The sequence below is a fragment of the Dendrobates tinctorius genome, unplaced genomic scaffold, assembly GCF_039654945.1.
Source record: "Dendrobates tinctorius isolate UK_male_01 unplaced genomic scaffold, ASM3965494v1 ptg000246l, whole genome shotgun sequence".
Taxonomy (NCBI): Eukaryota; Metazoa; Chordata; class Amphibia; order Anura; family Dendrobatidae; genus Dendrobates; species Dendrobates tinctorius.
In genome coordinates, this window is record NW_027361913.1 from 177,729 (window position 1) to 202,229 (window position 24,501).

Below are 24,501 nucleotides of genomic sequence, written 5' to 3' on the forward strand. Positions count from 1 at the left end.
CCATGAAGAGACCAGAGAAGCTGGGGAACGGGCAGAGGTGATTTATTTTTTTAATATTGGGCCTATTATACTGTATGGAGGTCTATGTGGGGCCATTATACTGTGTGGAGCACTATGTGGAGCTCATTAAACTCTATGGAGCACTATGTGGGGCCATTATACTGTATGGCGGTCTATGTGTGGCCATTATACTGTATGGAGCACTATGTGTGGCCATTATACTGTATGGAGGTCTATGTGGGGCCATTATACTGTGTGGAGCACTATGTGGAGCTCATTAAACTCTATGGAGCACTATGTGGGGCCAGTATACTGATTGGAGCACTATGTGGGGCCATTATAGTGTAAGGCAATGGAGGGCCCTGTTATACTATATGGAGGACTGTATTGGGCCCGTTATACTGTATGTAGGGCTACATGGGGATTACAGTTAGAGAATCATACTGTAGTGAGCCACCATTCTTTGTTGGGGGATTGAGGGGGGTCATCACATCGTGCACTTGGCGAGTACTGTGAAGGAATTCACTGTGGGAATGGTCTTACTGTGCTTCATTGGGCACGTTTGTTGGCATTATACTTTATTATCTGTATTATTCAAGGCTTTGTGTTGTGAGTTCATTTTCCCCTTCACTACTGAGGCCCGAGGAACTCCCTCTTCTGGTGAAGAAAGGTAGTGAGCCTGATTGTCAAACACCTGGGGCTGATGATGATGACTGGCTGAGTGGAGTTAATGACTGGATATAAGGCTGCCGACGCCCTTCTGGCCTGCGGGTGATTTCTCTGTGGACTTCTAGGAAACCAGTCTGATTCCTGCTCATCTAAAGCTAAGATTTCTGCTTTGCCATTTTGCATTAGTGTTTTGTTTTTCCTTGCTTTTCTGGATTCTGCCATTCCCTGCTGGGGTGAGCTGAATCTCCTTTTGCCTGTTGCTCTGTTTTCAGAATATTCCTGAGTATTGACATAGCCTTTTTTGAAGCCTAGCGTCTTCAGGGCCTTTTTTACTGTCAGTTTGTTGGCTCTTATTTTCATAGGGTTTTTCACGGATTGCAGACAGCAGCCTTCCTGTCCTTTCCTATCTAAGCTAGCTTGGGCCCCATCTTTGCTCAGTCTATCTTTCTGTCTGTGTTTTGTTCTTTCTTCTTGCTTCACCGTCATTATATGTGGGGGGCTGCCTTTTGCTTTGGGGTCTGCTCTGGGGCAGTTTAGATTTCCCTTTCTGTCTTTAGGCTATGTAGGCCTCGGGCTGTGATCGAGGGGCGTAGGGCATCGTAGGAGCCCCCCACGGCTACTGCTAGTTGTGTTGATAGGTTCAGGGGTCTGCAATCCGATAGCTGCCAACTTCTCTGGTTTTCTGGACTTAGCTAGCATTTCTATTTTTGCCTCCTACGGTGACTCAATCATAACAGAATCACCCGCCATACCGCAGATCCTAGGGTACTCAATTGCAGGAAAGAATTGTATAAAAAAAAAAAAAAAAAAAAAAAAAAAAGTGTGTATATTTTTTCCTCTATATCTCTGAGGCCGTAGGGGGAATTCTTTTTTTCTCTCAATGGAGATAAAGCAATTGTCTGATCGTGTGGAGCAGCTCGCTGCGGAAATGCGGGGAATTTCCGCCTACCTTGCTCATTCACATGCTGCTGAACCAAAGATTCCTACACCTGATGTATTTTTTGGGGATCGGTCTAAACTTTTGAATTTCAAAAATAATTGTAAATTATTTTTTGCCTTGAAGCCTAACTCGTCAGGGAGCTCCGCGCAGCAGGTTAAAATTGTCATCTCTTTGCTGCGTGGCGATCCCCAGGATTGGGCGTTTTCTTTGAAACCAGATGATCCTATTCTGACTAATGTGAACGCATTTTTTCAGGCCTTGGGGTTGTTGTATGACGAACCTAATGCCATTGATCAGGCTGAAAAGACCCTGCTGGCATTGAACCAGGGTCATGATTCTGCAGAATTGTACTGTCAAAAATTCCGAAAGTGGGCAGTACTTACTACCTGGAATGATAATGCCTTGGCTGCTCTCTTTCGGAAGGGTTTGTCAGAAGCCGTAAAAGATACTATGGTGGGATTTCCTGTTCCCTCTGGTCTTGACGATTCTATGTCTTTAGCCATTCAGGTTGATCGGCGTTTGCGCGAACGCAGAGCTGCACGAGAGGTGTTGCCACCTGTTGAACAGATGTCTGAACCTATGCAATGTGATAGTTTTTTCCAGAGAGCAGCGTCAGGAGTTCAGAAGGCGTAATAAGTTGTGTTTTTTCTGTGGAGATGCCTCACATATTATTTCTGTCTGTCCTAAACGCGAGAAATGCCTTGCACACACGTTTTCTGTTGGTGGTGTTCAACCTAAGTTTCTTCTGGCTATTACTCTGATCTGCTCCCTGTCCACATTTTCCGCCAAGGCTTTTGTGGATTCGGGAGCAGCTCTAAACCTAATGGACTTGGATTTTGCTAAACGTTGTGGATTTCCGATGACACCTCTGCAGACGCCTATCCCTTTGAGGGGGATTGATGCTACTCCTTTGGCTAAAAATAAACCTCAGTTTTGGACCCAGGTGGTAATGCGGGTCGCCCCAGACCATCAAGAAAATTGCAGGTTTTTGGTGTTACATAATCTGCATGATACTATTGTTCTGGGGTTTCCCTGGTTACAAATTCATAATCCAGTTTTGGATTGGAAATCTGTGTCTGTGGTGAGTTGGGGTTGTCGGTGTGCCTTTAGTGAGGCTCCGGTGTTTTCCACCTCTCCTCAGTCGCATGATGTTCCTGATTATTTGGCGGACTTTTATGATGTATTTAGTGAGAATGAGTCTGCGTCTTTGCCTCCTCATAGGAGTTATGACTGTGCAATTGAACTGAGCCCGGGGTGTAAATTTCCCAAGGGTCGGCTCTTCAATTTATCTGTACCCGAGCACGAGGCTATGCGATCCTATATTAAGGAGGCGTTGGAGAAAGGTCATATTAGACCATCCTCTTCACCCTTAGGTGCCGTTTTTTTTTTGTAGCCAAAAAGGATGGATCATTAAGACCTTGTATTGATTATCGTGCTCTCAACAAAATTACTGTTAAATATCAGTATCCGTTACCCCTTATTTCTGATCTATTCTCCAGAGTTAAAGGTGCTTGCTGGTTTACCAAACTTGACCTCAGGGGGCGTATAATCTTATTCGCATTAAGCATGGGGATGAATGGAAGACGGCGTTTAATACTCCGGAGGGACATTTTGAGTACCTGGTGATGCCTTTTGGGCTCACTAATGCCCCTTCTGTCTTCCAGTGCTTCATGAACGATATTTTCCGAGATTTTGTCGATAAATTTTTGATTATCTATCTGGATGATATTTTGATCTTCTCCAAGGATTGGGATTCTCATGTGGAACATGTTCGGACTGTGTTCCGGATCTTGAGGGAGAATTCCCTGTATGTCAAAGGATCTAAATGCCTTTTTGGAGTACAGAGGATTTCTTTTTTGGGATTTATTTTGTCCCCATCAACTATTGAAATGGACCCGGCCAAGGTACAGGCCATTTACGATTGGGTTCAGCCCACTTCTTTGAAGGCCCTCCAGAAGTTTTTGGGTTTTGCTAATTTTTATCGGAAATTTATAGCAAAATTTTCTAGTATTGCCAAGCCATTGACTGATTTGACTAAGAAGGGTGCTGATGTGTTAAATTGGTCTCCGGAGGCTGTTTCTTCCTTTCAGGAGCTGAAGCGAAGATTCACCTCCGCCCCGGTTTTGCGGCAACCTAATGTCTCACTTCCGTTCCAGGTAGAGGTGGATGCGTCTGAGATTGGTGCAGGAGCTGTTTTGTCCCAAAAGGATCCTGTAACATCTAAAATGAATCCCTGTGCTTTCTTTTCCCGAAAGTTCTCTCCATCTGAACGTAACTATGATGTGGGGAATCGGGAACTGTTAGCCATGAAATGGGCATTTGAGGAGTGGAGACATTGGTTGGAGGGAGGTAAGCATCAAGTCGTGGTCCTCACTGACCACAAGAATTTGATTTACCTAGAGTCGGCTAAGCGCTTGAACCCTAGACAGGCTAGGTGGGCCTTGTTTTTTACACGTTTTGATTTTGTGGTTTCTTTTCTTCCTGGAACTAAGAATGTCAAGGCTGACGCCCTCTCTAGGAGCTTCTTTGCTGATTCTCCTGCGGTGACCAAGCCTGCTACCATCTTAGGCGAAGGGGTAGTTCTTTCTGCCATCTCGCCCGATTTGAGACGTGCTCTGGAAGAGTTCCAGGAGGACAAACCTGAGCGTTGTCCCAGTGGAAAGTTATATGTTCCTAACCAGTGGAAGAAGAGAGTGATGTCTGAAGTTCATTGCTCTGCTTTGGCTGGTCATCCAGGTATTTTTGGTACTAGAGATCTGGTGAGTCGGTCTTTTTGGTGGCCCTCCTTGTCTCGTGATGTCAGGAATTTTGTGCAGTCCTGTGGGACGTGCTCCCGGTCTAAATCGTGTTCTCGCTCTAGTGGGTTGTTGATGCCTTTGCCTGTCCCCAAGAGGCCATGGACCCATATTTCAATGGATTTCATCTCTGATATGCCTGTCTCTCAAAGGATGACTGTTATTTGGGTGATTTGTGATAGGTTCTCTAAGATGGTTCATCTTGTACCACTCCCTAAGTTGCCGTCTTCCTCTGAATTGGTGCCCCTGTTTTTACAACAGGTGGTTCGCTTGCACGGGATTCCTGAGAACATTGTATCTGACAGAGGAGTCCAGTTTGTGTCTAGATTTTGGAGAACTTTCTGTTCCAAGCTGGGAATTCAGTTGTCCTTCTCCTCTGCTTTTCACCCTCAGACCAATGGGCAGACAGAGAGAACAAACCAGACCTTGGAGTCATATTTGAGATGTTTTATTTCTGCTGATCAGGATGATTGGGTTTCATTTTTGCCCTTGGCCGAATTTGCTTTAAATAATAGAGCTAGTTCTGCCACTTTGATGTCACCTTTTTTTTGTAACTTTGGGTTTCATCCTCGATTTTCTTCAGGGCAGGTGGAGCCCTCTGCCTGCCCAGGTGTTGACACTGTGGTGGAGAGAATGCACCAGATCTGGGACCAAGTGGTGGATAAGTTATCTCTCTCCCAGGAAAAGGCCCAGCGGTTTTCCAACCGACATAGGACCATTGGTCCCCAGTTTAAGGTTGGTGATATGGTGTGGTTATCATCAAAAAATATTGCTATGAAGGTGGCTTCTCCTAAGTTTAAGCCTAGATTTATTGGACCTTAAAAGATTTTGGAGATTATTAATCCGGTCTCTTTTCGTTTGGCTCTTCCTGTCACATTTAAAATCCATAATGTGTTCCATAAATCTTTGTTGAAGAGGTTTGTTGAACCTGTTGTTCCGGGGGTTGCACCTCCAGACCCTGTATTGGTTGAAGGTAACATGGAATATGAGGTAGAGAAAGTACTGGATTCCCGTCTGGCTAGACGGAGACTCCAGTATTTGGTTAAGTGGAAGGGTTATGGTCAGGAGGATAATTCCTGGGTCTCTGCCTCTGATATTCATGCCAAAAGATTGGTGCGTGCCTTTCATCGGGCTCACCCTGATCGCCCTGGTGGCGTGGTTGAGGGTTCGGTGACCCCTCCTCAAGGGGGAGGTACTGTTGTGAGTTCATTTTCCCCTTCACTACTGAGGCCCGAGGAACTCCCTCTTCTGGTGAAGAAAGGTAGTGAGCCTGATTGTCAAACACCTGGGGCTGATGATGATGACTGGCTGAGTGGAGTTAATGACTGGATATAAGGCTGCCGACGCCCTTCTGGCCTGCGGGTGATTTCTCTGTGGACTTCTAGGAAACCAGTCTGATTCCTGCTCATCTAAAGCTAAGATTTCTGCTTTACCTTTTTGCATTAGTGTTTTGTTTTTCCTTGCTTTTCTGGATTCTGCCATTCCCTGCTGGGGTGAGCTGAATCTCCTTTTGCCTGTTGCTCTGTTTTCAGAATATTCCTGAGTACTGACATAGCCTTTTTTGAAGCCTAGCGTCTTCAGGGCCTTTTTTACTGTCAGTTTGTTGGCTCTTATTTTCATAGGGTTTTTCACGGATTGCAGACAGCAGCCTTCCTGTCCTTTCCTATCTAAGCTAGCTTGGGCCCCATCTTTGCTCAGTCTATCTTTCTGTGTTTTGTTCTTTCTTCTTGCTTCACCGTCATTATATGTGGGGGGCTGCCTTTTGCTTTGGGGTCTGCTCTGGGGCAGTTTAGATTTCCCTTTCTGTCTTTAGGCTATGTAGTCCTCCGGCTGTGATCGAGGGGCCTAGGGCATCGTAGGAGCCCCCCACGGCTACTGCTAGTTGTGTTGATAGGTTCAGGGGTCTGCAATCCGATAGCTGCCAACTTCTCTGGTTTTCTGGACTTAGCTAGCATTTCTATTTTTGCCTCCTACGGTGACTCAATCATAACAGCTTTGTATCCTTTGTCGTTACATATTTAAATTATACCATTCAGCCATATGCTTTTTACTACTCTTACATATCATATTATTCCAATATGCTAAGATCTATGAGTTAAAATGTACTTTGTACTTGTTCGTGGAACAACCCCTTTAAGTTTCTTCCATATGAAAAAGTTCATCGTTATATGTGATAAGGGAAAACTTCCTCAATTGTAGACATCTTTTGAATAAATATCAAGGTTGGCCCAAGACTTTGTCCAAGCTTTTCATTTTGGCCCTTTGTTTATTTGCGTGTGATATCCCTGAGGTAAATATTGGATGGCTTGTTTTGTGTGGTGAGCTGGAGTTTTTATTTATACCATTCTGTGTTGGATATAATGATTTGCTTGTTTTTCTTTTTTAAAGGGAATCTGTCACCTCCTCGGATGTATATGACCTATTAATAGGGCATACAGGTGACAGAAATGTTACACTAGTCCTACCTGTATGCCTCATCTTTGTGGTCTAGTTGTTGAGAAATCATATTTTATTTCTGTATGCTAATGATTTCTTTCAGGCTTCGGGGCATGCGGTGCCTCTTGTCTTATCATACCATTGCCTCCCATCAGCGTCTCAAGGCCCTATGATGTGTAATGGTGGCCCTGGAATCCTGCGCCTTTTCCTGTACCTATTCCGCCCTTCTATGGACATTGGCTTCAGCATTCTTCTACACAGAAGCCGGTGTGCGCGGCAATAAGGTGCTCTCCCCACTTCCGTCCTTTCTGCATGGTTAATAACCATAGTATTTGATTCTCCAATCACCTATGTATGCATGGTGGGGGGGGCACCTTATTGCCGCACACCCAGGTCCAGGGTGCCTTGTAAAAATGCCGTAGTAAGAAGTCGATCCATTTGGGCTTTGAACACTATGATCGGGTCAGCGGGAAGAACCTGATAATGAGATTTCATGAGCAGTTGTCGTTTTGCTTCAGCCACATACATATTGGAAGAGCGAAGGTAAAGCGCCAAAATTGGAGCATCTCATGTGACACGCCACTTTTGGGGTGGCTGCAGGATTCTATTTTTAAGCTTGTAAAGGCACAATAACCAGGGACCTTCCCAGTCTGATAATATCAGCTCAAAGCTGTCTGCTTTACCTTTGCTGGTTTCATAAATAAGGGAGGACCCCACGTCATTTTCTTAATCTATTTGGTTAAATAAGGCTAAACACTTTTTAGTGCCACATCAAAAGCACTAAAGTGTGCTAGTCTATGTGTCAGGGGCTTATGAAATTACCGGTATATATCTACAGGACATCTATCTCTCTATTCTGACGGTTCGGGCGGTGAATTTACTGTACTTGGCTGATGAAATTTCCTGGGTCCTGTGAAATGTTTGCGTGAATATTAGGCAGCATGTGAGTGAGCCGACGGCGGACACTGTACACCCACAAAGGCTGAATCCTGACAGCCGGTGCCTGATATATGGTGGCCACAGACCAATCAGGTGTAATTTTAATAAATTAAATTTACATATATTTTAATTTTGGAAAACAAAATTCCTCCAAACTTCCCATAAGAGGCTGCACGTGTCCTCTGTCGTCTTCAGGCCGCTCCGCTCTGTGACCCAGGTGCTTATAACGCGGAGCCAGTGATTGGCTGACGGGATATGATACGTCACTACAGTATAAGGCTGTGTATCTAGGGGGCGCTCTCTTCAGCAGTATTCCTCTCTCCCCTCCCCCGCGGGTGCATATCTCACATGGTGTCCCGGACCCCGGCACAGAGGGCATCACATGCAGTGTGACCCTCACCCGTGTCAATGACGCACAGACCACGTCCTCACCAGTGAGCGAGCTCGGCCTGGACTAGCGTCTGTACGGGCTGCAGCTAGGACCTTCATTGTAGGCTCATTCCTGCTATTATTACACGGGTCAGCTGCAAATCACACTGCTCAGCCAATCAGGAGCCGCGCCCTCTCAGCCTATGACACTGGCGGGGCGGGGCTTCCGCTGATCAGCTGATCCATAGTTTTGTTCCAACGTCGGAAGCTGCAGGAGACAGGAGTCTGTATGGCTGCAGGTACCACACAGTGTATTTGGGGGGGGGGACACATGGACGCTACCATTGTGTGCACACAGGGGGCAGCACTGTGCAGGGGTCGCTGCGGTTCCGTAGGTACATGTGTACAGTGGTGTAGCAGACAGCTGGCTGTATATACGTCTGTGGTGGCTGTATATTAGCTGTCCATCACCACACGGGTGGAGTAGTGCCGGTGTATCACAGGTCAGGCTATGATGCCAGCACATTAGTATGTAGTGATGTCAGTTCTGATCCTGTGTCGTTACAATGTGTCATCAGCAGCAGCACAGAAGAGTCGCCTCTGCCCTTCATGAGTCCGCTAGCTCTCATCTCCTTCCATCATGATGCGTTGCGTATAGCACCAACATAGTCCGCAGCGCCGTACACGGAGTGTCGCTCCCATCACAACTCTCTTCTTCCCAATATACAGGGAATATCATCTGCTCCTAACATCAAGCACTTTTGCATTTTCCTGCTTGTTAAAATGTGCAGCTGTTCTGGAGATACTACCTCTTTTCTCTGGTATACAGCTCGTTGCCTTGGCGACCGACCGCCTCTACTGTCTCACAGTGGTGGCTGATCATGTGCAGTGCTCACCGGCTCTTTTGTATTGTTTTGAAGCTGGAGAGCGCTGCTACCATCTAAAGTCAGCGCAGTGCTTACAAGATACACTGCAGTGGTGGCCGGGCTCCTATGTAACAAGCTGAGACCAGCAGGAAAGTGTCAGTGTCTCCAGAGCGGCTGTAGCATCGCCCAATAGCACTCCTCTATTAATACGGGGATATCCCGTTATAGGGGCCTTGCAGCTGAATCATCGCCCATCAATTGGTGATAACTGCTAGGTTCCCCTGTGGTCCTCTGGATCTAGAGGCGAATAATGGAGGGGTGGTCATGGCAGACCCCTCATCACCAACAGTAGGAACTGTCTCATTATGTGACGTTTGCCCCTGGGCTGAGAAGAGTATGGAGGGGCATCAACAACATCACAATGAGCCATCACGCGTTTTACTGACCAGTCGTGCCCATGTTGCATATGTTTTATGAAGTTGCATAAGTCCTTTAACTAGAAGCTGGCAGGCCCGGGCTAAAATTACATTATTCAAATTAAAGTACGTTTTAATTAACATGTCTTCAATTACATGAACATTATACTAACTTTATTATTTCTGGGCTTAGAAGCAAAAGAAGTGAAGGCGCCTCCCACCAAGTTGGACGATTCAGAGGTAAAATGTTTAAAATGCCCATTGATGGTCTGCCTTTAGGATATGTCATCCATGTCAGATTAGTGGGGGTCCGGCTCCACCGATCAGCTTCTTTTCAGATCTGGTCAGAAATGAGCATTGGACAGAGCCAGGACTGCACCGCTCCTTGCAGCGTGTAGTGGCCGGTGGTGGGAATTATTGCATTGAATAGGAGCTGATCTGCAGGACCTGGGAGCAGCGGCTACACTGAACTCTTCTATCGGTGCCGGGGCTGAAACCTGCTGATCAGTTGGGGGCCCCGGGTGTTGGACCCCCTTGATCTGATATTGATGACCTATCTGAAGGACAGCTTATTAGTTTCATGGGGCTTGACAAGCTCTAAATGCAGCACTTGGGTGATCTGATGGAAGTGTAACGGCTTTGTTCTGTTCTAGGATTCAGATTCCAGTGAAGATAACGGCAGCACATCAGAAAGTAAGATGTCTGTGTCAGGATCACAAGTGCATGTTCAGGACAACTGTAGGAAAATGTATCATAGGTTTTCATGTCATATTTTTTTCTTTGATTTTCTAGCTTTTTGTTGAAACAGCTCGTATATTGTCAGGTAGTCATGGCAGGTTTGTGTATGTGGTTTATTAGAGGACCTCTGCCTGCACAGTGACCCACACTATGGGGGATATTAGTTGTCTATGTATTACACCTCACATTTCTGTACAGGATTGTCATGATTTGTAGTTTTGCCCTGTCCTGTATTTTGTATAATATGTCATTTAACCATGTCTCCTTCCCCCAATACTTTGCAATGTCTTGTGATGTACCTGGACCATAATCTAATTTAGGCTTGTGTCAACAACTAGTGGAACTTTGGCTATTAATTTCCTAAGCAGAAGATAACCTACAATACACATCCTGTAGACTCAGTGGAGCCCTTACATTTCTAGAATCTTCTGATGGACCAAACCATTGAATAGTAGGTGTGACCCCTACCCCCCTTCAGATGGGCTGATCCCAGGAGCCCTGACAATACATTCTTCTTTTAAGATCAGTTGTGATTTGAGTGCGGATGTGGAAGGAGTCACGAACTGAGTTGAGGCCAGCTCGTGACGTCCGTGGGATTGTGTGGAATCCTGTGGACTATTGCAAGGATTATTGTTATCGCATCTGGCACAAGGACTATCGTGAGGTGCCCGGATTTGTTTCCATTGTGTGGACTTATTGTGGACTTCTCATGGCCTCCAAGGACATTATGGATATTTGATGTTGTATGCTCCCTGCCTTAATAAATCTCGTTGGATCGTCCCTCGGCCTGTTGTCCCTTCTTGCTCTGTCGTATACCCCGTCACAAGGGTGTCCCTATTACCATCATAAGGGCAGATATCACGAATGATCAGAATTTCAACAATCCTGATCCTTTTGTTCTCTTGGAAGATGAACCGCAACCAGAGTTGTCTGTCAATGGTTGTCCAGGACTTTTCCATTGATGGTCATCAATATCTGATCCATGGCAGCCACGTGATCAGTTGCAGAGCTGTATAGCACAGCAGCATCAACAGAATAGTGGCCGTGACGAGGTACGGCACATCCGGCCCCTATTAATTTCAAGATCCACTTCCACTGAAAGATGATCGTATACGAGTTCCTAGAAACCATCATTTCACAATAATCTTGTAGTGTAAACAGGCTGCCGATCACTCGACAAAGAGCAAGACGCTCATTCCTGAGGTGAAATGATCTTTAGGCTGCATAAATGATCATCATTCTCAACAGGGAATCGTCCTGTGTAAACAGGATTTGTGCTGCTGAGAACCATGACAACCTATATGCGCAGAACAGTCTGCTACAGATGTGTGCACCATTAAGTGTGGTCTTAATATTTATTGACTGGTGGTAGTCAATTAATAACTTGTTTACACACCGACAGAACATGCTCAACATTGCTTTCAGTGCACATCGGCTGCCATTGATCTCGGCAGCACATGTCCTGTGTAAACAAGACAAGGTGCTGCCGAGAACAGTGATATTTTTTTCAAACCAAAACTTGATTTTATCTGACAAATGAGTGTTTTGCTTGTCTGTCAGGTGTTCTGCAGCCTGTTTACTACACTGCCTGAATATCATGAAACAAGCATTCCTAGGAATGATTCTTGATGATAATCTTTCAATGTTAATGCTGCACCTCAAGGATCATGGATAAAACTCGTACCTAGAATAGTCTATGGGGATTTTCATGTTTCCCATTTTTTTCTTTGTGGACTGAGCGGTCCATGCATAGTTGCAGAGAAATGTCTGATATCGATCCACATCATCAGTGGAAGTCTGTGGGTCCATGAATCAGTCTGACAGCAGTTGGATGACATCTGACTGCTGTTCGGTTTTCAGGACTGCAAGATAAGTGAAAGTCGAGAAACTATTTTTCTTTTGCCTCAACAACTGATAAAACTCGGATGGAACTCAGATGGCAGTTTGATGACAATCTGAACAAAATAGTTGGTGAAACTATTATTATCATAGAATCGTAGAGTTGGAAGGGACCTCCTGGGCCATCTGGTCCAACCCCCTGCTCAAAGCAGGATTCGCGAAATCATCCCAGTCAGAGATCTGTCCAGCCTCTGTTTGAAGACTTCCACTGAAGGAGAACTCACCACCTCTCTTGGCAGCCTGTTCCACTCATTGATCACTCTGTCAAAAAGTTTTTTCTAATATCTAAACTGTGTCTCCTCCCATTCAGTTTCATCCCATTGCTTCTAGTCTTTCCTTGTGCAAATGAGAATAAAGTTGATCCTTCTACAATGTGACAGCCCTTTAGATATTTGTAGACAGCTATTAAGTCTCCTCTCAGTCTTCTCTTTTGCAAACTAAACATTCCCAAATCCTGCAACCTTTCCTCATAAGACAGGGTTTGCAGACTGGTCACCATTCTGGTCGCTCTTTTCTGAACTTGCTCCAGTTTGTTGATGTCTTTTTTAAAATGTGGAGCCCAAAACTGGACACAGTATTCCAGATGAGGTCTGACCAAAGAGGAGTAGAGGGAAATAATGACTTCACGTGATCTAGACTGTATGCTTCTGTTAATACATCCTAGAATTGCATTTGCCTTTTTTGCTGCTGCATCACACTGTTGACTCATATTCAGTCTGTGATCTATTAGTATACCCAAGTCTTTTCCACATGTGCTGTTGCTTAGCCCTATTCCTCCCATTCTGTATATGCTTTTTTCATTTTTATTGCCCAGATGTAGTACTTTGCATTTTTCCCTGTTAAAAACCATTCTGTTAGTTGCTGCCCACTGCTCACTTCTCGTGTGAAAAAAAAACTGGACGTCAGAATGAGCCCTGATGCTCATCTCCATACAGCACACTCAGCTGAAGCAATAATGCATGTGTATGTGGGGATGAAAAAAATGGCTGTCAGCTGAACAAGAGGATAGCCGATGTGTATGGGTAGCCTAACTGTTTGGCATGTGGATGGAGGCATGGTTCCCCACAATGTCACCTAAATGAGGTGCCGGAATGGGAGAGACCTCACTATTTTCTTGGTGTATACTTAAGTCCTATGAAGGTGCTTTAGCTGAGTTTATCCCAATGTAAAGTCTAATATTACAGTTGAGCAGAAAGAACCATCTGCCATGTCAGTAGCCTGTAACCGTGGACCAGAGCAGAGCACCATGACCCTCCTCCTACCTATGGCATGACCTCTTCTGATTAGTAAGCCCATGGGATGTCATCTGTGCAGCGGGTTCACAGGGATCTGCTCTGTCCGGTGGCCTCGGGCTACTGACGTGACACTGACGAGGGTCCTGTGAATCTTTTTGATCGACTCTATCTGATATAATAATAATCTTTATTTTTATATAGCGCTAACATATTCCGCAGCGCTTTACAGTTTGCACACATTATCATCACTGTCCCCGATGGGGCTCACAATCTAAATTCCCTATCAGTATGTCTTTGGAGTGTGGGAGGAAACCCACGCAAACACGGGGAGAACATACAAACTCCTTGCAGATGTTGCACTTGATGGGATTCGAACTCAGGACTCCAGTGCTGTAAGGCTGTGGTGCTAACCACTGAGCCACTAAATACAAACTTCTTCATGCTTATTTGCTGAAAGGATTGGCTCCTTGCTACTAAGTACCAAGCTGACGTTAGTCAGGGCAGCTTTTGCGTGGATGTAGATCAGGTTCACGACCTGTGACTCTGCTGGTGGCCAATATCTCTTTCTTATAAGACAATGTTCCTTAGAAAAAGACAAGATTCCAAAAATTGAGGTAAAGTGGAGCCTTTGCCCTCAGCGACTTATTAGATGGCTACTATCATTGGGGAAATTTAGACCTGTAATATCATTGGTTGCTAGAAGCCACTGCTAATTTTTCTTTTCAACAAGTTTTGACCAGTTTTTCCATTGCCACATTTTGTTCCGTGTTCATGTTCTTATTTATGACTTTCCAGTGGATTTCCTCCGTGATCTTTTCTCCCGGACATTGGGCATAGGAACCCCAGAAAAAGTCCTTGATGAACTGAGCCTGGAAGGAGTGGGCAGGTTCTTGCTCAGTGGTAAATGTAAGTCAAGTTATATAAATATATTTTTATCCCTGTATTATTATAGCATTATTATACTGCCATCAGTGGTCATGTCTGGAGTGCACTTTTAAAGGCGTTGTAGTTTAAGGGGAGTTTCTGTTATTGTTTGGAGGGCTGACATCGCGTCTACAGCGCAGCAGCCAATCAGTGAGTTTAACGACTCTGCCCGTGTAGTAGGAGCGCCATTTTCTGAGCTGCTGAGCTCACTGATTGGCTGCCATGCTGTTGACATGACGTCATCGCTACAGCCAATACAAGACCCCCGAGAGTGTCAGCGGATAGTGAGCGCTGCTGGATCTGTTATTTTTTTTATTAGAAACTGCAGCCAAGGGCCAATATTTTCCGAAAAGAGACAACATTTCAACTTTTTTTTTTTTTTTTAATCTGTATATTCTACATGTTGCAGGTAAGAATGTGGTGTTTATGGTTGGAGCAGGCATCTCAACATGTGAGTAGATTTTTTTTTTTTTCTGTTTGCCTTCTTGTGTTTGCTCATTTAAAAGAAATCCGTTCCTCCACCAAAGGTTGAAAGAAAAAAATGCTCCTCGCATAATGACATTCCAGATTTAACCAGTGGGGTCAAGACACTTAGACCCGACCAATTGCTGAAACTAAGGGGCAAAAATACTCGGCCTAAATTTTCCATCTTATTTAGATAGAAGATATTTTGTATAACGTGTGTTATAGACTTTCTATGAGCACATCTACAGTTTAACCTACTCTCCAGGCTTCTGCCCTTACTTTTTTAGCAATTGGTGGAGCTATCATCTCTTGGAACCCCATCAATTAAAGGCAATCTGTCACCATAAAAAAATGCTGTTATCCTGCAGATATGGGGTTAATCTGCAGGTTAATAGTGTTATTAACCTGTCCAATACCCGCACTTACCCAAACACTGCTGGGAGAAAATTAACTTTATTTCTCCCGGCAGCATTCTGGTTTCTGTCACAGGGGCAGCGCCCGCGCACGTTCAGTCACCACTGTGAGTGTACAGAGAAACGGATGTAAGTATGCCCCTGACACCTACTGACAGCCGGCCGTAATGCTGGTCCTACTGTCAGTCAGTGCGGGGGTTGCGTTTCAGTCATCGCTCTGTATACTCAGAGTGGTGACTGAACCCGCACCAGTGCTGCCCTCAAAACTGAAACGCTGCCGAGGGTAATAAGGTAAATTTTTTCCCGACAGAGTCCAGCTAAGTGCAGGCGCCGGACAAGATAATAATGGTATTAACCTGCAGATTAACCCCATATCTGCAGGTTAGTAGTGTTTTTTTCTGTTGACAGGGTGCCTTTACACTTCTGAAATGTCTGTATGAAACATCATTAATATTTTTTTATTTTTTAAAGTGCACTAATGATGATGACAACTCATAGGAGACCAGTCTCTTCCTTTTAATCTGTCCTTTTTTCTTCTCTTGCCGTAGCTGCAGGAATTCCCGATTTTCGTTCGCCAGGTAGTGGGTTGTACTCCAACCTACAAAAATACAACTTGCCATATCCAGAGGCCATATTTGAAATAGGATTTTTCAAGGTAATGATATCAAATAATTGTGGTGTCGCAGAGAATAAAATGGTTAAATGTTAGTATCTTGTGTCACTTTTTTATATACTACGTGGGATCATTTACAGTCTCCACTAAGTGATAGTTCTGATCATGACCATGCCGACACTCGTGGATAAGCACTAGATGAAGGCTTATGTATAGTCACATGCTTAGGGGTCCATCGGTTTAGATCTGTACGTGAATCTCTGCTCTGATTCATCGTCCCAAGAGGAGAAGCCCCTCTATGACAGCAATAAAAGGGCATATGTACGAGGGTTTGGGTAAAGTCACCAATGTGAGATCTTTATACTTATGTTACAATTACCGTATATGTTCTCTTTCATGCAGCAAAACCCAGAACCGTTCTTTGCTCTGGCTAGAGAGCTGTACCCAGGTCAATTCAAGGTCAGTCCATGTGAGCCTTCCTGTACTAATAGTAGGGGTCTACTATGTGGTATAACCACTATCATACAAGCTGTGGCATCTACACTCACTTCTTTCCTATTTGACAGATCCATATTGGACACTTACACTGTTTATATTACATTTGTATTTAAAGTGAAGGCTGATTCATTATTAATTTGCCTAGTAATACGCCCATAAATCTGCCCAAATCTTCCAATTTACATCTGATCTGGTGGAATATACCGTATTTTTCGGGCTATAAGACGCACCGGACTATAAAACGCACCCCAAATTTCCAGAAGGAAAATAGGGAGAAAAAAATCTGTCAAATGGGGGTCCGTCTTACAATCCAAATTCAGCTTACCAGGGAAGGGATTGGCTCAGGTGGAGGAGTGGTCACAGGGGTCGTTCGATGGTCCAGGCAGGTGCGGTGGCCTCCGGGAAATCCCATTCCAGGCTGGTGCGGTGGCGGTGCTCTGTGTTGCGGCGGTGCTCTGTGCAGTGGTGTTGCTCTGTGGGGCGGCTGTGTTCTGTGAGGCAACAGTGCCCTGTGGGGTGTCTCGGGCTCTGGGGGGTGGCTGGGCTCTGTGGGGTGGCTGGGTTCTGTAAGGTGGCTTGGGCTCTGTGGGGCAGCAATGCTTTGTCCTGTGGTGGCAACGGCTCTCTGTGCTGCGTGGGGGGGTCCGCCGGCATTTCATCAAAGCCCAGAAGCCCCGCAGCTCCGTTGCTACGACGCGGAGGCCTCTGGAAAGATAGCCGTCGGGAGTCTCGGGAAAGATGGTCGCCGGGACGAGATCTGAATCTGAGCATGCGCCACCCCCCGGCGGCCATCTTTCCGGAGGCCACTGCGTTGCAGCAACGGAGTTGCGGGGGCTTCCGGGCTTTGATGAAATACCGGTGGACCCCCCCATGCAGCACAGAGCCCCGACACCATCGCACCACAGAGCACTGCCACCGCTGCACCACAGCTATACCACAGCCGCACCAGCCTGGGAAGGGAGGCTGCATCATGACTGCCGCCACTGGGACCGCTGCCACAGGATTTGTAAGTGTATTGTGACCATAAGACGCACCCCCATTTTTCCCCATCATTTTTTGGGAAAATAGTGCGTCTTATGGTCCCAAAAATACGGTAGGTGAAAATGGTCATTGCTGATTTACCTTTTCTCATCAGACCACTAGGAGGTGCTTGATAATGCTTCTGTATGAATAGAAGCGCTCAATATAATTTGATATGATGCCCTGCTGCCACCAGGACCCACAACTGGCAGTCTATGGTTAGTCTCTCATCTCTCTATAGTCATCTTTTTTTTTAATTTAAATCTTTATCATTTTGCCCACACAAAACTTAGTAAAGATGATTCCTGTGGCTAAGGAAGCAAAATGTTAAGTTGAAGAATTAAGTCCCATCCTTATGGGAGCCTGCAGAGGAGTATCTAGGTTTTCTGGCACTTGGGGGAATTCAGTTTCCCCCCCCCCCCCCCCCAGCACATATGCGATTTACACATTTAGTTACGTGTCGACGATCTGCTCTCCCTAATTCTCTCGATGTTCAGTGAAAAAGTGAGAGAACCTCGTTGTCACGTGGCCGTCAGTATGAAAATCGCATATGAGTGAAGCATCCATGTGATGACTGCTGGAACTAGCAGAGATAAATCCTGACAGTGAGGATATTACACACTATTAGGATTGGCAACAGAGCTTCATTTTATAATGAAAGGGTGCGTCCAGGTTTGAGATCAAAGTCTGCAGCCGTTCTATGTGACTGCAGGATTCTGTATTCTCACAGAGCATGCACTGCACGCTTTTAGGATTCTCTCTTGCCAGTGGCGAGAGTGGACGGTGATGTCAGCACAAGAATGAGATTTGTATACTTCTGGCCACACTGTGACTAGACTTGTCTGGCCTCGCTCAGTTCATTTTCATTGAGCGAGGCTACACATGTCTAGTCAGTATGTGACGGCATGTATGCAGATCGCCTGCAGGAAAGAATACTGACAGCGTGCAGTGCTTACTGTGAGAATTCAAAAGTCTGCAGTCACATAGAATGACTGCAGACTCAGCACAAGCTTGGACAACCCCTTCAATGCTCCTAACATAAATTAAAATATTTATTGCTCCTCATGTACGCCCCCTGCTAACCAAACTGTCTCCTCACATATTTACCCCCTCGCTCTCCATATTTCCTCCTCACACATCCTCCGACTCCCCATACTGTGTCTGTACACATCCCATCACCCTCGCTCCCCATACTGTGTCCGTACACATCCCATCACCCTCGCTCCCCATACTGTGTCCGCACACTTCCCCTCACCCTTGCTTCCCATTCTGTGTCCACACACATTTTTTCCCCTTGCTACACATACTGTATCCATACCCATCTCCCCACTCACCCCCAACAGAATAAATCCATCACCCTCCACACAGAATAAATTCACCCACACATACAATGAATAAACCCCCCACACAGACTGAATAAATCCCCACACACACTCTCTGAATGAATCCCCCCTACACACACTGAATAAATCACACACACACACACACTGAATACATCCCCACACAAACTGAATAAATCCCGTCCCTCAGCACACATCTTTGGTGTCTTCAGCCCCTCAGCCACAGGAGTTCTTACCACTTCTCCATTCTGCGCGCCGGCTAGTGACGTAAGCAGCGTTCTCACGTGACCTGATCATGCTGCTGGCGTCTCTGTAACCTGGCGGTCAGAGCTTCAATTCATCCCTTCACAGTTGGCTCAGAGAACTGCCGACTCCCGGTCCGGGGGGCAGATACTACAGACTGCTGCATTAGGTGCCCCAACTGCGCCACCCTGCCAGCTGCGCCCAGGGCACATGCCCCACGTGCTCCCCCCTAGATACGACTCTGGCAGCCTGTGTCTATATGGTATATACAGTTTACTTTATGGGTAACAAGCCTTAGGTCCTGGCTACCCATAGAGGAGTACATGGTATGTATCAGGCCTTGTAGGTTTGCATGCCCTGAATAATGGATTCTTCATCTCTCCTAAAATTTGGATGGAACAGAGGTCAATGCTACTGCGCATCCATGTTATTCTCACCTCCTCCTGTACAGTTATTCCTAAATTTACCTTACAGCTCTCACTAACGCGTTTTCTTCCCTTTCAGCCAACTGTTTGCCACTATTTCATGCGGCTAATGAAAGAAAAGGGTCTGTTTCTTCGCTGCTACACTCAGGTATTCTTGCTGCCACGCTCCGCTCAGTACTGATGGATGACTGCACGGACGCAATAATTGTTTCCTCTTCGCACAGAATATCGATACTTTGGAGAGAGTGGCCGGCCTGTCTTCTGAGGACTTAGTCGAGGCTCATGGAACTTTCCACACCTCTCACTGCATTGGGACATTATGTAGAGCCGAGTATCCACTTTCCTGGATGAAAGGTATTTTATTAATTACTTATATAAGTTGTCTGTAAGCCACACCGAGTCCTCAGACATGCTTCATGATATTTAGGTCTTATGAAAACCCCAAAATATTGCTTTGTCATTAACCCCTGTGGGGAATAGATAGCTCAGCTGGGATCTTTGCTTTGGCACAAGCGTGTGGCTATGAAGTCACTTCAGCAGACTAGCAATATGGACACGGCATATTTATTGTGCACATTTGTTATTCAATGTTACACATGCCAAACATGAAATAAAACATCTAAGGCCGTCTGGCCACTAACTAACAATAGCAGGCTAACTACAAAATAAACCTATATAACAGCAAAGAAGTCCATGTAATCTAAAGGGGGTTTTACACTAAGCAATATCGCTAGCAATATCGCTAAAACGTCACCGGTTTTGTGACGTTATAGCGATATTGCTAGCGATATCGCTATGTGTGATACTTACCAGCGACCGGCTCCCCCGCTGTCCATCGCTGATCGCGCGAGAATGTCCGGCTCCATTTCTCGTCGGGCGCTTCCTGCTGAGACTTCCTGCTGTGACGACGAGCGACGCGTGGAGGCGGGCGGGAGGACGTCAGGATCGCTGTGTGTGAATGGTAAGTATCGTGCGCTGCATCGCTGCTGCATCGCTGTGAGATCTTTCTGTATGAAAGCTCACTAGCGATCATTTAGCGATGCACCAGCGATCCTGACCGGGTCGGATCGCTGGTCGGATCGCTGGTGCATCGCTATATGTAAAAGGGCCTTTACTGTGTCAGCTCCCAGCTCAGCAGACGATAGACTGAGAGATCCCAGCTCCTCCTGATTATATCAGCTGGACCAGTCAGGAAACCAAAGCCTGGATTGAATAAGTGGCGGGGGAACTACCAGTCCTTTCCATGCTGATCACTAAGGAAACCAGGACTGGATTACAGTGAAATAAACTGGCTTCATCATCAGTACAGGGAGACATATGAAATGAAACGGGGAGAAACATACCTGTTTTCTAGTACCTCTCCCCTTGGCACCTCACACCCCTTAAGACAAAATCGCGCACATGTATGTAGTTCTGGGGGTGATCGTGTCAGTTTCCGGCTACATTATATAGCCAACGTGTCTAAAAAAAAATTTCTTTTTTTTTTTTTTTTCCAAACTTTTTAATTTTTTTTTTAACACTTAACTATGCAAGTTTGCTACTGTCATAATTATTGTGACTCGGAAAATCATGTTTAAACTTCATTTTTAACACAGAATGAACACTGTAAAAAGGAAACAAACCCCACAATGGCAGAATTGCATTCTCTTTATAATTTTTAAAGTTTTTTTGGATGTTAAAATGAATGGATTCATTCAAAACTACAACTTATTGCGCAGAAAAACAGGCCGTCATACGTGGAAAGAGAAAAACAAAAGTTATCCCACTTGACAGAAAGGGAGGAAAAAATAAAAATATTGCCTAGTCTTCAGGAGGTTATACTCCAAAACCCATGCGGTACTAAAGGGCTACGGCTGCAGGTTACTATAGTGGCTCAGTCGGGACTCAAGGCTATGTGCACACGTTGCGGAATTGCCACAGAAATTTCCACGGGAATTCTGTAATTCAATTTCATGGGAAATATGCGAGATAACCGCATTTTAATTCCCACCTATTTCCCGTGGAAAAACTAGCGATTTGCAAGCGTAATTAGCTTGCAGAATGCTAGCGTTTTCCAAGCGATCTGTAGCATCGCTTGGAAAACTGATTGACCGGTTGGTCACACTCGTCAAATACAGTGGGGCAAAAAAGTATTTAGTCAGTCAGCAATAGTGCAAGTTCCACCACTTAAAAAGATGAGAGGCGTCTGTAATTTACATCATAGGTAGACCTCAGCTATGGGAGACAAACTGAGAAAAAAAAATCCAGAAAATCTCATTGTCTGTTTTTTTTTCATTTTATTTGCATATTATGGTGGAAAATAAGTATTTGGTCAGAAACAAGCAATCAAGATTTCTGGCTCTCACAGACCTGTAACTTCTTCTTTAAGAGTCTCCTCTTTCCTCCACTCATTACCTGTAGTAATGGCACCTGTTTAAACTTGTTATCAGTATAAAAAGACACCTGTGCACACCCTCAAACAGTCTGACTCCAAACTCCACTATGGTGAAGACCAAAGAGCTGTCAAAGGACACCAGAAACAAAATTGTAGCCCTGCACCAGGCTGGGAAGACTGAATCTGCAATAGCCAACCAGCTTGGAGTGAAGAAATCAACTGTGGGAGCAATAATTAGAAAATGGAAGAAATACAAGACCACTGATAATCTCCCTCGATCTGGTGCTCCACGCAAAATCCCACCCCGTGGGGTCAGAATGATCACAAGAACGGTGAGCAAAAATCCCAGAACCACGCGGGGGGACCTAGTGAATGAACTGCAGAGAGCTGGGACCAATGTAACAAGGCCTACCATAAGTAACACACTACGCCACCATGGACTCAGATCCTGCAGTGCCAGACGTGTCCCACTGCTTAAGCCTGTACATGTCCGGGTCCGTCTGAAGTTTGCTAGAGAGCATTTGGATGATCCAGAGGAGTTTTGGGAGAATGTCCTATGGTCTGATGAAACCAAACTGGAACTGTTTGGTAGAAACACAACTTGTCGTGTTTGGAGGAAAAAGAATACTGAGTTGCATCCATCAAAGACCATACCTACTGTAAAGCATGGTGGTGGAAACATCATGCTTTGGGGCTGTTTCTCTGCAAAGGGGCCAGGACGACTGATCCGGGTACATGAAAGAATGAATGGGGCCATGTATCGTGAGATTTTGAGTGCAAACCTTCATCAGCAAGGGCATTGAAGATGAAACGTGGCTGGGTCTTTCAACATGACAATGATCCAAAGCACACCGCCAGGGCAACGAAGGAGTGGCTTCGTAAGAAGCATTTCAAGGTCCTGGAGTGGCCTAGCCAGTCTCCAGATCTCAACCCTATAGAAAACCTTTGGAGGGAGTTGAAAGTCCGTGTTGCCAAGCGAAAAGCCAAAAACATCACTGCTCTAGAGGAGATCTGCATGGAGGAATGGGCCAACATACCAACAACAGTGTGTGGCAACCTTGTGAAGACTTACAGAAAACGTTTGACCTCTGTCATTGCCAACAAAGGATATATCACAAAGTATTGAGATGAAATTTTGTTTCTGACCAAATACTTATTTTCCACCATAATATGCAAATAAAATGATAAAAAAACAGACAATGTGATTTTCTGGAATTTTTTTTCTCAGTTTGTCTCCCATAGTTGAGGTCTACCTATGATGTAAATTACAGACGCCTCTCATCTTTTTAAGTGGTGGAACTTGCACTATTGCTGACTGACTAAATACTTTTTTGCCCCACTGTATATCGTTTGACGAGTGTGACCAACTTTTTACTATTGAGGCTGCCTATGCAGCATCAGTAGTAAAAAGATCTAATGTTAAAAAAATTAAAAATGGTGTTTTTCTCACCTTCCGGCGTCCCGCGCAGCATTCCCGATCATCGCGATGCTCCCGGCAAGTCCCATTCCCAGTGATGCATTGCGACAATGACCTTTGATGACGTTGCGGTCTCGTGAGACCACGACGTCATCAAAGGTCATTGTCGCAATGCATCACTGGGAACGGGACCTGCCGAGAGCATCGCTGAGGCCTGGTGACGCTGCAAGGGACGTCGAAGGTGAGAATAGCACGATTTTTTTATTTTAATTCTATTTATTACAGGGATATGGTACCCGGGCCTGGAGGAGAATCTCCCCTCCTCCAGACCATGGGTACCATCCGCAAATTTTCTGTTTACTTTTCGCATGGTGGGCACAGCCACATGCGGAAAGTAAGCAGAACAATGCAATCCTATGTGCGTGGATTTTCCCGCGATTCCGCATAAAGAATGAGCATGCTGTGTATTTTTCCGCGATGCAGTTCCGCCGCGGAAAAATCCGCAGCATTAGCACAGCATGTGTGGAATCACATAGGAATGCATGGGATGCTTCTTTTTGCGTTTTCGTGGCAAAATTGCGCGTTTAAAATCGCCGCGAAAATGCAAAAAAAACGCTACATGTGAACACAGCCTCAGTCTGAAGCCCTGGAAAATAAGGATTTTGATGCTTTCTTTCAGAAAAGATCTTCTCTGATCTGATCCCGAAATGTGATAAGTGTAACAGCTTAGTTAAACCAGGTAAGACTTTTCAGATGCACGTTTCTTAATGGTGTTATCTGCCTTTAAAGGGCTTGTCTGTGGGATAGGTTCTAAATGTGAGATCGGTGGGACACTACTTTATAATTATATTTACATACATACAGATTCTACAAAATGTTGCTGTGAGAATACATAAAACTGGCATGTGTGAACACACCATATCAAATCAGTGGTGTTATGCGAAGTATATAAGTAATTCTGTATTGACAAGGTATAACTTTTTGATCACTGATGGTCTGACGGATCCCGAACTTCATCTGAACTGAGCGCTGTGTACCTCTGATTCATTCATTCTCTATGGGACCGTTAGGCTAGTACAGAGCTCGGCTACTCTCTATCTAAGCAGTCCCATAAGGAATGAATAGAACAGAGGTGCATGTGCGTTAGCTCCGTTCCATTCAGACAGAGCACATTTCTTGGAATTGGTGTAGTCCTCTTCAATTTGAACCCCAGAGATCAAAAAGTTATCTCCTAATCTAAGGACTTTTTAAAAATGTCCCTTTCATTTATTTTTATCCTACAGTCTCAGTGTTGTAAAAAATTAGAAACTGATCTACATTTAAGGCCCCGTCTCACTAAGCGATCTCGGTAGCGAGATCGCTGTTGAGTCACAACTTTTGTGACGTAACAGCGATCTCACCAGCGAGATCGCTGTGTGTGACAGCGATCAGCGAGCGCCCCCCCTGCCGGTATCGCTGATCGCTGGA

General features: G+C 45.2%; 1 protein-coding gene across 4 annotated transcripts in view; it reads left to right on the forward strand.

Moving 5' to 3' along the window:
• Positions 1-24,501, forward strand: part of SIRT2 (sirtuin 2) — an 89,505-nt gene that overhangs the window by 14,293 nt on the left and 50,711 nt on the right. For 2 of the 4 annotated variants that reach the window (XM_073557255.1, XM_073557256.1), the window contains exons 2-10: positions 9,624-9,670; positions 10,084-10,123; positions 14,098-14,208; positions 14,636-14,677; positions 15,653-15,759; positions 16,120-16,176; positions 19,323-19,391; positions 19,468-19,597; positions 23,714-23,773. In XM_073557255.1, coding sequence (XP_073413356.1) covers position 10,123; positions 14,098-14,208; positions 14,636-14,677; positions 15,653-15,759; positions 16,120-16,176; positions 19,323-19,391; positions 19,468-19,597; positions 23,714-23,773 — 577 coding nt within the window. In that variant the 5' untranslated portion in view covers positions 9,624-9,670; positions 10,084-10,122. Of the gene's footprint in view, positions 1-8,295; positions 8,448-9,623; positions 9,671-10,083; positions 10,124-14,097; positions 14,209-14,635; positions 14,678-15,652; positions 15,760-16,119; positions 16,177-19,322; positions 19,392-19,467; positions 19,598-23,713; positions 23,774-24,501 lie in introns of those variants that run through there. The other 2 variants (XM_073557254.1, XM_073557257.1) reach the window with 2 other exon arrangements.